The 12,113-nt window shown below is 41.3% G+C and overlaps 1 protein-coding gene across 1 annotated transcript; it reads left to right on the top strand.

Annotated features, from left to right (window-relative positions):
- The first annotated feature begins 287 nt into the window (after positions 1 to 287).
- Positions 288 to 8,269, top strand: LOC137136952 (butyrophilin-like protein 2). The gene is made up of 6 exons (XM_067522767.1): positions 288 to 1,451; positions 1,531 to 1,629; positions 1,858 to 2,184; positions 4,844 to 5,170; positions 7,020 to 7,349; positions 7,441 to 8,269. The coding sequence occupies exons 1-6, from the start codon at positions 1,076 to 1,078 to the stop codon at positions 7,530 to 7,532; spliced, it is 1,551 nt and encodes a 516-aa protein (XP_067378868.1). The 5' UTR covers positions 288 to 1,075; the 3' UTR covers positions 7,533 to 8,269.
- The last annotated feature ends 3,844 nt before the right edge of the window (positions 8,270 to 12,113 follow it).

The following is a 12,113-nucleotide window of genomic DNA, read 5'->3' as shown; positions in this document are numbered from 1 at the left end:
ATTTTAGTGCAGAAATGTAGATTCAACCACTAATTTATTCAAACTTCTTCAGTACAGACATTAGGAGACAGAGACGCATAAAGGTGAGTGTCATCAGCATAGCTGTGGAATGAGATACCATGTCTCCTGATGACACCACCTAGAGTTAACAGATACAGTTTAAAAAGTAGTGGACGTAAAATTGAACCCTGGGGAACATGTAAGTTATTTCAGACGTTCCTGATATGTTTTCACTAGTTTCAAGACAGAACTGTCTGCTGGAAAGACAAGAATAAAACCAGTTAAAAACAGTTCCAGACAGTCCAACGTGTCCCCTCAGTCTATTTAAAAGAAGCTGATGGTCGACTGTATCTAAAGCAGCACTTAAGTCCAGCAGTAATAAAACTGAGGGTTTATTGTTATCTAGGTTAAACATGATGTCATTAACTACTTTGACTAGGACTGTGTCTGTACTGTGATGAGGACAGAAACCAGACTGAGACATTTCTAACTTGACCCGTGACTTACAAAAAGCCAATTGTGAGGTTTTCCAGCACTTTTAGCTAAAAACACAAAGAATTAAAGACATTTACATTCAGTTTTTGAGTGAATACATTTGTACATTATTTTACATGTACACACATATTAAATGTAGTTATTTACAAATGTATGTACAGACACACAGACAGACTGAAATACAAATCCCAGCACAGACACACAGACTGACACACATGTGGACAAAAATATGTCTTTGAGATTTTTACTTTGACCATTGATCCTCAAAGCTCCACCTGCTGATTCAGCAGGAAACATAACCCATAACTTTTATACAATGAACAAACATACACATTCATGTGTTAATGTGAAATACAAAGTGTGATATGTTATTTAAAAATCCCACTGAAAACCTCTAACCAGTGAGAACCAGGATCCTGAGTTGGTTCTGGTGTTTGTCAGTGTTGTTGGTGTTAAACTGTGGTGATGTGGTTTCAAAGCAGCCTGATCAGCTGCAGCGTCCAATCACAAACAGGACCAGGTTGGTTTCTGACTCACCTGAGGACGGACGAGTAATGAGACATGAAATAAGGCTGCTGAGATGGACCCTCTCTGTCTGTGTGTCCTCACAGTTTCCCAGCATGTCTCAGCTGTGGACATGTATGAGGGGGACCAGTTTGTCCTGCTGCCCTGTGAGTTTCCCACTTTTGACGTGAACAATCCCACAGTGATGTGGAGCCGCTCTGATCTCAGTCCTTCAACCGTCCACCAGCGTCAGCAGGAAGGTGATGAACTTAAAAACCAGAACCAGCTTTACAGCGGCCGAACATCGATGATGCCTGATGCTCTGGAAACTGGAGACCTCAGTCTGAATCTGACAGAACTGCAACTGTCTGACAGTGGAACCTACACCTGCTCCTTCAGAGATGGATTTGGACGACAATGGAGAGTGACAGACTTACAGCTGCAGCTCAAAGGTCAGTGACAGGTCAGAGGTCAGTGCTGTAGATACAGGTCAGAGGTCGGAGGTCATGTTGTTCTTCATGTTCTCCACAGAACGATTTCCATCCTGGGCCAAAGTTCTCCTGGTTCTCCTGGTTCTTCTGATTGTTGCTGGGGGTCTTTTAGTACATTTCCGTCACTATTTCATGTCAGGTATGTCTCTACTACTACATTACCCATAATGCTGATGCTTCACATCTTTACTCTTGTTGCTCCTTGACTGTTGAGACAGACTGAGAGTGAGGAACAAATCAGAACCAAACTGAGAATCAGTCACAATAAGTAGTTCCTGAGTGTCTTCATGGGACAGTGAGGTCCTGTTACCATCAGAGCTGCTGCTGCTGTCTGTCCACATGATGCTGTGCTTTGTTGTCCTCTCAGGCTACCAGGTGGAGGTGGATTCAGGGGTGGAGTCTGTCCATCTGCCCTGCAAAACCACAGTTTGTCTGCCTGTAGACGCCAAAGTGCAGTGGAAGAACAATAAAGACAAGATGATACATGTGTATCAGAACGGCTCTGACCAGCCTGAAGAACAATTCTATTGTTACAGAGGTCGAACAGAGATGAAGAGAAACCTGCTGAAACCTGGAGACCTCAGTCTGACCCTGAAATACCCCACAGATGAAGAAAGAGGAGCCTGCAGCTGCACCGTCTACAGCAGGGAGGGAAACATCCTGATGAAGAAAGTAGTGATGCTCCAGGTCAAAGGTCAGTTTAACCCTCCTGTTATGTTCAGGGTCAAATTGACCCGTTTTAAAGTTTAACAATCTAAAAAAATACTTAAAAGTATTTTTTCACTTTGAAACTTCTCCTGCTTGGCTTTTTAGTGTAATCAACATATAAAATAAAAATGGTTCAGTTCACATATTTGTAACCTTCCTACATGTTTCTATTACAAAGCTACTGTTCAGGTCAATTTGACCCGGCGACAAAATAGAAGCTAAAAAAAGGCCACGCAGATGTGGGTGGAGTTTGAAGGTTCCTGTCAAAAGTCAGCACCTGCATTCTCACACTTCAAAGATGAGATCATTACTTGTTTATGATGTTACAGAACTGTACATTTTCTGAGTGTTCTGGTTGTGGCTCTGATGGTCATTGCAGGTCTTGCAGTTTATGTGAGGAGATTAAAAAACAAAGGTATTTTCTATGTCTCTCTCATTGTAGACACACACTTTTCCACTTCAAGCACAGTCTGATCTGATACACACTGATCTACTGTTAAGGTCAAAGATGCACATTGATTCAGTCTTTCCAAGTACAAACCATCACAACAATAAGGTGCAAGATATTTTGTCTATGTACAGTTTATCATTTCATGAAGCAGTTGATTAAACTTCAATTCAACTTTATTTATATAGCGCCAATTCACAACAAAGTCATCTCAGGGCACTTTACAGAATAAAGTCAAGATTATAAAGCTTTATAGAGAGAACCCAACAATTCCCCCTTGAACAAGCCATAGGCAGTGGAGAGGAAAAACTCCCTTTAACGGAAGAAACCTCCAGCAGAACCAGGCTCAGGGTGGACGACCATCTGCCTCGACCGATTGGGGTGAGTGGAAAGTGAAGAGAGAAAAGAACAGAGCAACAAAAAGCAACAACAAAACATCGGGCCGGTTGGTTGGACCAGTAGCTGCACGCTGGAAGATTCACAGCTTCAAAGCCGGAGAAACCTGCAGAAAGGGACAGAGAGAGTTTTAAGTTCTATTTAGATTTAATGGGAAACCAATGGAGAGAAGCTAGTGAAGGTGAAATATGATCTCTCTTGCTAGTTCCAGTCAGCACTCTTGCTGCAGCATTTTGGATTAATTGCAGGCTCTTTAGGGAGTTACTGGGGCATCCTGAAAGTAGGGAATTACAGTAGTCCAACAAATGCATGGACCAGTTTTTCGGCATCACCTTGAGACAGGATGCTCCTAATGTTGGCAATTTTCCGTAGGTGGAAGAAGGCTGTTCTAGAGATTTGTTTTATATGTGAGTTACAGGACAGATCCTGATCAAAAATAACTCCAAGGTTCCTTGCAGTAGTACTGGAGGCCAGACTTATGTCATCTAGAGTAACAATATGGTTGGACATCATATCTCTGAGATTTTTAGGCCCAAAATTGGTCTGTAATTGGCTAAAACACCTGGGTCTATGGGTGACATGAGTTCTATGGGTAAAAAGCAGTCTAACAGGTTTTGGGGCCTTATCGATGACTCTAGCACTGCTGTACATGAAGATCTATCTGTAATTTTTGGGGGGAGGATCTGGTGAATTCTTTCTCTAATAGCTACAATTTTATTCATAAAGAAAGTCATGAAGTCATTGCTGCTCAGAGTTAAGGGAAAACTAGGCTCAACAGAACTATGGCTCTTAGTCAGCCTGGCTACAGTGCTGAACAGAAACCGGAGGTTGTTCTTGTTTTCTTTTATTAATGATGAATAATATCCTGTAACACATGATCATTAAAACAGGCAGTGGATCAAGCTGCTAGTTTATTAACCAGAGATCATTCTGGAAGAACAGCTTCAGATTAAGTTTCATGATTAGATTAGAATTTTCTTCACCACTTCACTTAAAGAGGAAAAGACACAAGCTGATGATGCACTGAGTGGATGTATCAGGACAGAATCACACTGAAGAAACTGACAAATCTATATAAAAACCGAAAGAGACATAAAAATATAATTTTCCATCTGTAAAGTGAACTGTTGTGTCATGTTGGACTGAGGTCATTGTTTTTCACAGGCTGCAGTCAGAGTGGACGTTTTCCTTTTGATTTACGTTCAAACTACAGCAAAACCACTGTCCTCTTAAAGACAAAGGGGGACAGACAAGACACAGTCTGTAGAAACAAAGCATCCAAACACTGAGCCTGCAGACACATGAAAGACAATCATGTAGCAACATTTTGGGATCTCATCTGTGGCCAATCAGGTTGTAGGGGTGGAACTGATAACTTTGGAAAATACTGTTCTCACTTTACAGGTCACAACATTCAAATACAAATAATATTCAAATTCTGAACATAACAATGTGTCTATTAATAGAACAGAAAGATTAGAAATATGTTCGTTCATTGTGATCATTTGCTGATGTTACATCATTTAAACACATGTGAATCTTGGTTTCTGTTCTCTGATTGTCTCACTCTGTCTGTGCCAAATAACGTGTCCTCTTAACCAGACATGATCTCATCATCCACAGTACTGACATTTCATAGTTGATGAGTCTTAAAATTCCTCTTGGATTTGAACTAGATAACAGTCATTGTCTTTCAGAGGCAAAACTTTGATTGAGTGTATGAAGTGAAATATGAAAGAAAATGTGTCAGAGCTGCTGCTGCTGTCTGTCCACATGATGTTGAGCTTTGTTGTCCTCTCAGTCCCACAGGTGGTGGAGGATTCAGGGGTAGAGTCTGTCCAGCTGCCCTGTAAAACCACAGTTCACTTGCCTGAAGACGTCAGAGTGGAGTGGAGAGACAATTACTACAGGAAGGTCCATGTGTATCAGAACGGCTCTGATCAGCCTGGAGACCAGGATGAAGAATACAGAGGAAAAACAGAGATGAAGAGAAACCTGCTGAAAACTGGAGACCTCAGTCTGACCCTGAAATACCCCACAAACAGAGACAGAAGAACCTTCACCTGCACCGTCTACAACAGTAAGGGAAACATCCTGATGAAGAAACAAGTGGAGCTGCAGGTCAGAGGTCAGTTCAAAGATCAAACAACACTTTAGCAAATGATTTGAAGTCAAAGTCAGTTCATTCTGCAGGACTTCAACAACCATTGTAACCAGACTCCTCATGTCACATGTTCTGGTTTACTTAGCATTATGTACAATCACAGCAGATACTTGGTATTTTCTACATAAATTACAAACTAATCAGATCAAACTTGCTGACTGTTAAAACAGAATATAGCAGATTCCAAAACACTATTACAGTAAATGGTCTGTAGGTGGCGCTCAGCTTCCACTCAGAGTTACAGCAGCCAGTGCATGTTACAGTCCCTACCACAATGTACTGAACCAGTATTACTGTATTTGTACACCAACAATGTACTGCAGTAGAACATATATCCAGTATTATTCAAACTTTCCCCAAACTTAAAGTTTCAAAGAACCTGAATATGTTGTAGTTCATGTGACTTTATCAGGTGACCACAGATAATTATTTACTATTAAATGACTCAACTTGTTCAGATGCCTCTGAAACCTTCTTGTGCAGCTGCAGTGATAAATCCTTCACTTGTTCTAATGAGTGAAGTACTGCTGTACATTTAGTTTTCAGTGTGAAGCTCTGTCATACTTCAGTTCATCTCCAGCCTGTTGTTGACTCTGAAGTTGCATTTAAACTTAGTGTCCAGTTTGCTCTCAGTCATCAAGAGTGTGTCTGTCTTCTGAAGCATCACCTGGGAAACTCTTTACACTGTGTTTAAGTATGTTAATATAATTAGTACCAAACATATTCTGCTCAGGATTTATCTCTCTGTCTGTCTCTGTCTCTGTCTCTCTGTCTCTGTCTGTCTCTGTCTCTGTCTCTCTCTTATAAAGCTACACAGAAAAATCACCTGTGTTAATTAAATACACCTGACAGTGTTAAATTCATATTTTAGGTCTGTTTATTTATCAAAGTCCATGCTGCTGTGTACATACAGGAGAACAGACTGATCGTCTCCTCATAAATAGGACATGGGGTGTGAGACCATGTCCTCTGGTGAGCAGCTCATTGCTGATGAAGGGTGAACTTTCTCAGCAGGTTGTGTGACAGCAGACATGAAAAAAGCTTCATCATTTACTACATTGTTACATTGATGAAGGTCAGATCCCTTCATCCTCACAGATTTCACACTTTGTGTGATGACCACAGTGATCACTGCCTTATACACTGAGACGCAAACAGCAGCAGAGGCCTTTAAGCCAAAGTCAGTGAAGAGCATGAGTGAATGCAGAGCAGTAAACAGCAGTCGCACAAAAAACCCTATTTACACAGCAAACACAACACAATCAGCTACTTCACAACCTTCTACAACAAATCAAGCAACAGTCAGTGTGACACCACTTCACCTAAAGAGGAAAAGACACAAGCTGATGATGCACTGAGTGGTTATATCAGGACAGAATCACACTGAAGAAACTGACAAATCTATATTAATGTACCTGTTACATTAATGACACAACTTCAGGTTAGAGAGAGAAAATAACAAACATGTCTCCAAAAAGTCAAGACAATCATGTTGCAACATTTTGGGATCTCATCTGGGGCCAATCAGGTTGTAGGGGTGGAACTGGTAACTTTGAAAAATACTGATCTCAATTTACAGGTCAGAACATTCAAATAACGTGTCCTCTTAACCAGACATGATCTCATCATCCACAGTACTGACATTTCATAGTTGATGAGTCTTAAAATTCCTCTTGGATTTGAACTAGATAACAGTCATTGTCTTTCAGAGGCAAAACTTTGATTGAGTGTATGAAGTGAAATATGAAAGAAAATGTGTCAGAGCTGCTGCTGCTGTCTGTCCACATGATGTTGAGCTTTGTTGTCCTCTCAGTCGCACAGGTGGAGGTGGATCCAGGGGTGGAGTCTGTCGTCCTTCGGTTCAAAACCACAGTTCACCTGCCTGAAGACGTCAGAGTGGAGTGGATGGACAGTGACAACTGGATGGTCCATGTGTATAAGAACGGCTCTGATCAGCCTGAAGAACAGAACCAGTTTTACAGAGGACGAACAGAGATGAAGAAAGACCTGCTGAAAACTGGAGACCTCAGTCTGACCCTGAAATACCTCACAGTCGGAGACACAGGGACATATGTCTGCAGAGTCTGGAACAAGGAGGGAAACATCTTACTGAGAAAGAAAACAGTTCAGCTCAGGATCAAAGGTCAGTTTTCTTCGTATTTTTTCTTGATTGTCTGCCTCTTGTTGTTTGTCTCTAGTCGTGTGTCTCTGACTGTCTTTAGTCTTTTATGCAGCAAGAATTCAGGACAAAGATGAGTCAGTGGACATCAGGAACACAAGCAGCTCCACTGATCCAACTCCTCTGATGGCTGAACAATCAGTTTGATCCATCAGTTGATCAATGTTTGATTATTGATCTGATCTGACTTTGGATCAGAGACAACATGGAAGTGAAGGAGCTGATGGATGAAGACAGGAGGACACTTTGTCTTCTTCACTCTGTCTCTCCCTGACTCTCACACAGTCTACACACTGACTATTGATCACTATTGATCAGTGATGTCAGAGTGATGTCATATGTGGATCAAACATGTTGTGGTTTTAGATCCTCTGAACTCTGACAGACGTCTCACTCTGGAGGAAACTCAACACACTGAATGTTGGTTTTCTTCTCACACTCAGCCTGTGACAGAGTTTATCAGATGATCCGACACATTTTTAAAACATTTACTATCACTGTCCACTCCTTATTTGTCCTGTGAGAGGACATCTGTCCCTCTAAACCCTGAACTCATGTGTTCACAGAAACAGGAGCATCACTGTGACCACAATCACATTCCTATTCTCACTGTTTCAGTCCAAATGCTCTGAGGTCCAAACAATTGTCCACAAAGTGTCTGTTCATCTGGTTTCCAGCAACATAAAGATCCATCAAATGAAAAAAGCTCATTTTGAACAGTCACAGATTTCTGCTCCAGTCATTGTCAACACTGTCCACATAAACTAGTGTCAAATCTAAAGCTGTCAAACTGCACAGTAAAGACAAATGTCTCCATTGTTACTTGACTTTGGAGTTTCCTGCTGTATATTAATGGACACAATAAACACGTTCATGAAAATAAATCTACCTTAAAGGTTTGTATTTATCATATATTTCAGAGCAGACTAACTTGTAGTGATAATAATAATAATAATATGTGACTGTCTGTGAAATCAGAAGCTCTGGAAGACAGGGGACAGAGACTGTCCAGACAAGTGGAAAGTGGTGCAGAAGCTGTCAGTGACTTGTAAACAGTGGTTTACACTGCTCCTCATTCATCCATTCACACACACACACACACACACACACACACACACACACACACACACACACACACACACACACACACACACACACCTTGTCTTTGTTAGATGAAGTTAAACCAACATTATTTTAGTTTTATAATAAAAATTCTCTGGATTTCAACGTATGATTTATTAATCAGATTGTCACATTAAATACCTGCCTCTTTTGTGAAATGTGTGTTTTTCATATTAAAAAAGGTGGATTTTATAATTGTGGGAACTGCTGAACCCGTTTTGATTTTCTATTTATTTCAGATTGTTTGTTTACAATTTACCATCAGCACATTTCTACAATTAAAAAAGTTGTAACATGTAATAACTAAAAATATAATTGTGAGAACAAAGTGACAGTGAGAAACAAAAGTGAACATAGTTAATGTTGAAGATTCTGTTGTTACATCAAACTGTGCAGCTGAACTTTATTTGACCAATGAGTGTAGCTCTGTCTCTGCTTATCAACCTCCTTATCTAACCATCACGATGGGTTTATTAAATGAACTTTAACCAGTTGTGATGGTTAGAGTTCAGGTAGATAAGATGAACCTTTGTTCGTCCCACAATGGGGAAATTGTGGACAACACTTAAGGACATTATTGTAGCACAGTTCTTAGAGGCAGTAATCTGGTGTTTGTTCTACTGGGAGAGATCCTGGTTGTAAAGTCTGACAGCAGCAGAGAGGAATCACCTATGATATTGTTCCTTCAGACACTTGAATCAACTGCTCTGTGCCATCAGTGTGTTGTGCACAGGGTGGGAGTTGTTCTCCGTCCTCCTCCTTTGTCCCACCACCTGGACTGGTGACAGTAAGAGGGGCCCCCGAGGACAGAGATGGTCTTAATCAGTTTGTCGAGTGTCTTTCTTTCTGCTGTAGAGATGCTCCTGCAAAGATTTCAAACAAATTTCTTTCACATCGTCATTACGGCTGTTGTTTGTAGAATTTAGTGGAAAATAATGAATTTTCCTAAAAATTTGTAACTTTCTGCTGCAGCCTTAAGTCTCTATCCTGAGTTTTCAAGCCTTTCTCCACCACCTGAAAAAGCCAGAAACATATGGTCAATTTGCCTACAGTGTCCCCTCAGCTCATAAGCAAACATACGGTGGCCCTGAGAGCTCATAGCACTGCAATTTGAGAAAACACATGCACATTAAAAATAACTTCACCAATTTGACAACACGGCGCAGCATTAAAATACATGATCCCTAAGGCCACGAATCACAGGCAAAAAGAAACGCGCTGCAAATCAGAAATGCAGCAAATGGAATTTCCTGAACACTAGGACCAGTGATGAGCTGGAAGGTCCCCTGTTGTCCTCGCTGGCTGGTGGGGAGTTTGAGTGTTTCCCTCAGTAATGTGTTTATAGATGTAATGCCAATTTGAATATGAAACAGTATTTGCATTATGAGGCATTTCAAGGATTAAACCTGAATTTTTAAAAAAGCTGGGGCACACACAGATATAATGAGCCACAGAAACCCAGTATCTCCCAAAACAGGGAGAATATTAAGTTCACAACGAGTCAGATATAGAGATGTGTTTAACATTGTGTGTGGATGTATCGTCAATTTAGCCTGATTTACGTGTGTGTGGTCGTGTGTAATCACACTGCTCTCTGACAGATGTTCTATTTATACTTTATCTCCTAAAATGAATTAGAACATATATCAGCAAAGCCAGCAGTAAATGTACACACAGCTTGCTGACCAGGTCGTCTCAGGTTCTCGAGTCACTGAAACAAAGTTCCAAATAGCCAAGATTTAGATCTATTGGCCACATATTCAAAATCTAAAAGGTTATTTTCTCATCTGAAAAATGACTGAGCCTATAAAGTCACTTAATTTGAGTTCTACGATGCCATTTAGAGCAGATTTGAGCCTGATGTAAACTTCCTGCCTCGGTAGGTACAAACATCGTCACTGTCCCGACACAGAGCACTTCCGCTTTAGGAAATTCCATTTGCTTCATTTCTGATTTGCAGCGTGTTTCCTTTTTGTTTCTGCTTTCAAATCTGATGTTTTGTCCCTATGGGCCACCGTATTTTAATGCTGCACGCCTGTTGTCAAAGTGGTTTAGTTGTTATTTTAAATTTGCTTTTGGTTTTGTCTATTTGCACGTGTTTCCTCAAATTGCAGTTCTACGAGCTCTCAGGGCCACCGTCCAAACGTGTGGTTAAAACCACATAATAATTCGTGGTGTGTTAAAAAGGTGATGCAGAGCCATTTGAGTAACGAACATGTGAAAGTGATTTTGCTGATCTTAAACATGAGCTGGATGAGTTGGATTTGGACACTTTAATCGAACTATACAAAGACAGATTTTATCAACTTTCCTGGTTCTGTCACATAGTTATCACATTGCCAGCAGGTGTAATTGCAGCTTTTCCGCATCCAAGATCATAAATATATTAGCAGAATCGTAGCTTAGCAACGTTAGAATCTTCTTTTCCTTTCGGCTGTTCCCTTTCAGGAGTCTCCACACCGAATCATGTGTCTCCATCTAACTCTGGCCTCTCTGACTTTATCTCCAACACATCTAACATGAGCTGTCCCTCTGATGTCCTCATTCCTGATCCTGTCCATCTCGTCACTCCCAAAGAGAACCTCAACATCTTAAGCTCTGCTACCTCCAGCTCTGCCTCCTGTCTTTTCTTCAGTGCCACTGTCTCTAAGCCGAACAACATCAGAGCAGACCTCCACCTCTCTCGATTTTCCTCCACCTGCTCCCTGCTCTCACTACAAATCACAATGTCATCTGCAAACATCATAGTCCATGGAGATTCTTGTCTAACCTCATCTGTCAGTCTGTCCATCACCAGAGCAAACAAGAAGGGGCTCAGAGCTGATCCTTGATGCAGACCCACCTCCACCTTGAACTCCTCTGTCACACCTACAGCACCTCACCACTGTCTTACAGCTCTCATACATGTCCTGCACCACTCTAACATACTTCTCTGCCGCTCCAGACGTCCTCATACAATACCACAGCTCCTCTCTCTGCACCCTGTCATACGCTTTCTCTAAATCTACGAAGACACAATGCAACTCACTATGACCTTCTCTCTACTTCTCCATCAGCATCCTCAAAGCAAATACTGCTTCTGTTGGACTCTTTATAGACATGAAACCATATTGCTGCTCACAAATGTTCACCTCTGTCCTTAGCAGAGCTTTCACAACTTCATTGTTTGGCTCATCAGCTATATTCCTCTGTAGTTGCCACAGCTCTGTTCATCTCCCTTGTTCTTAAAAATGGGCACCAGTACACTTCTCCTACAGTCCTCAGCATCCTCTCACTCTCCAAGATCTTGGTAAACAAACTAGTCAGAAACTTCTTCTTAGCTAAGCTCTTTCTCTGTATACACTCCTGAACTTCCTCGTTCCACCACCAAGTCTCCTTGTCCACTTTCCTCTTTCCAGATGACACACCGAGTACCCTCCTACCTGTCTCCCTGATCACATTAGCTGTAGTGGTCCAGTCATCTGAAAGCACCTCCAAACCACCCAGAGTCTGTCTCAGCTCCTCCCTGAAAACTACACAACATTCTTCCTTTTCAACTTCCACCACTTCGTCCTCTGCTCTGCCTTTGTCCTCTTCATCTTCCTCACCACCAGCATCATTTTACAC

The sequence above is a fragment of the Channa argus genome, chromosome 12 (assembly GCF_033026475.1).
Source record: "Channa argus isolate prfri chromosome 12, Channa argus male v1.0, whole genome shotgun sequence".
NCBI classification, from domain to species: Eukaryota; Metazoa; Chordata; class Actinopteri; order Anabantiformes; family Channidae; genus Channa; species Channa argus.
Note: the sequence above shows the minus strand (reverse complement) of the source record. Positions and strands in the feature narration are given on the sequence as shown.

Bases quoted from the DNA above. Each gene is read 5' to 3' on its own strand.
- LOC137136952 (XM_067522767.1), top strand. From the start codon at position 1,076: ATGGACCCTCTCTGTCTGTGTGTCCTCACAGTTTCCCAGCATGTCTCA. The intron at 1,452-1,530 runs GTCAGTGACAGG...TGTTCTCCACAG, and splicing joins CTTACAGCTGCAGCTCAAAG to AACGATTTCCATCCTGGGCC. The intron at 1,630-1,857 runs GTATGTCTCTAC...TTGTCCTCTCAG, and splicing joins CCGTCACTATTTCATGTCAG to GCTACCAGGTGGAGGTGGAT.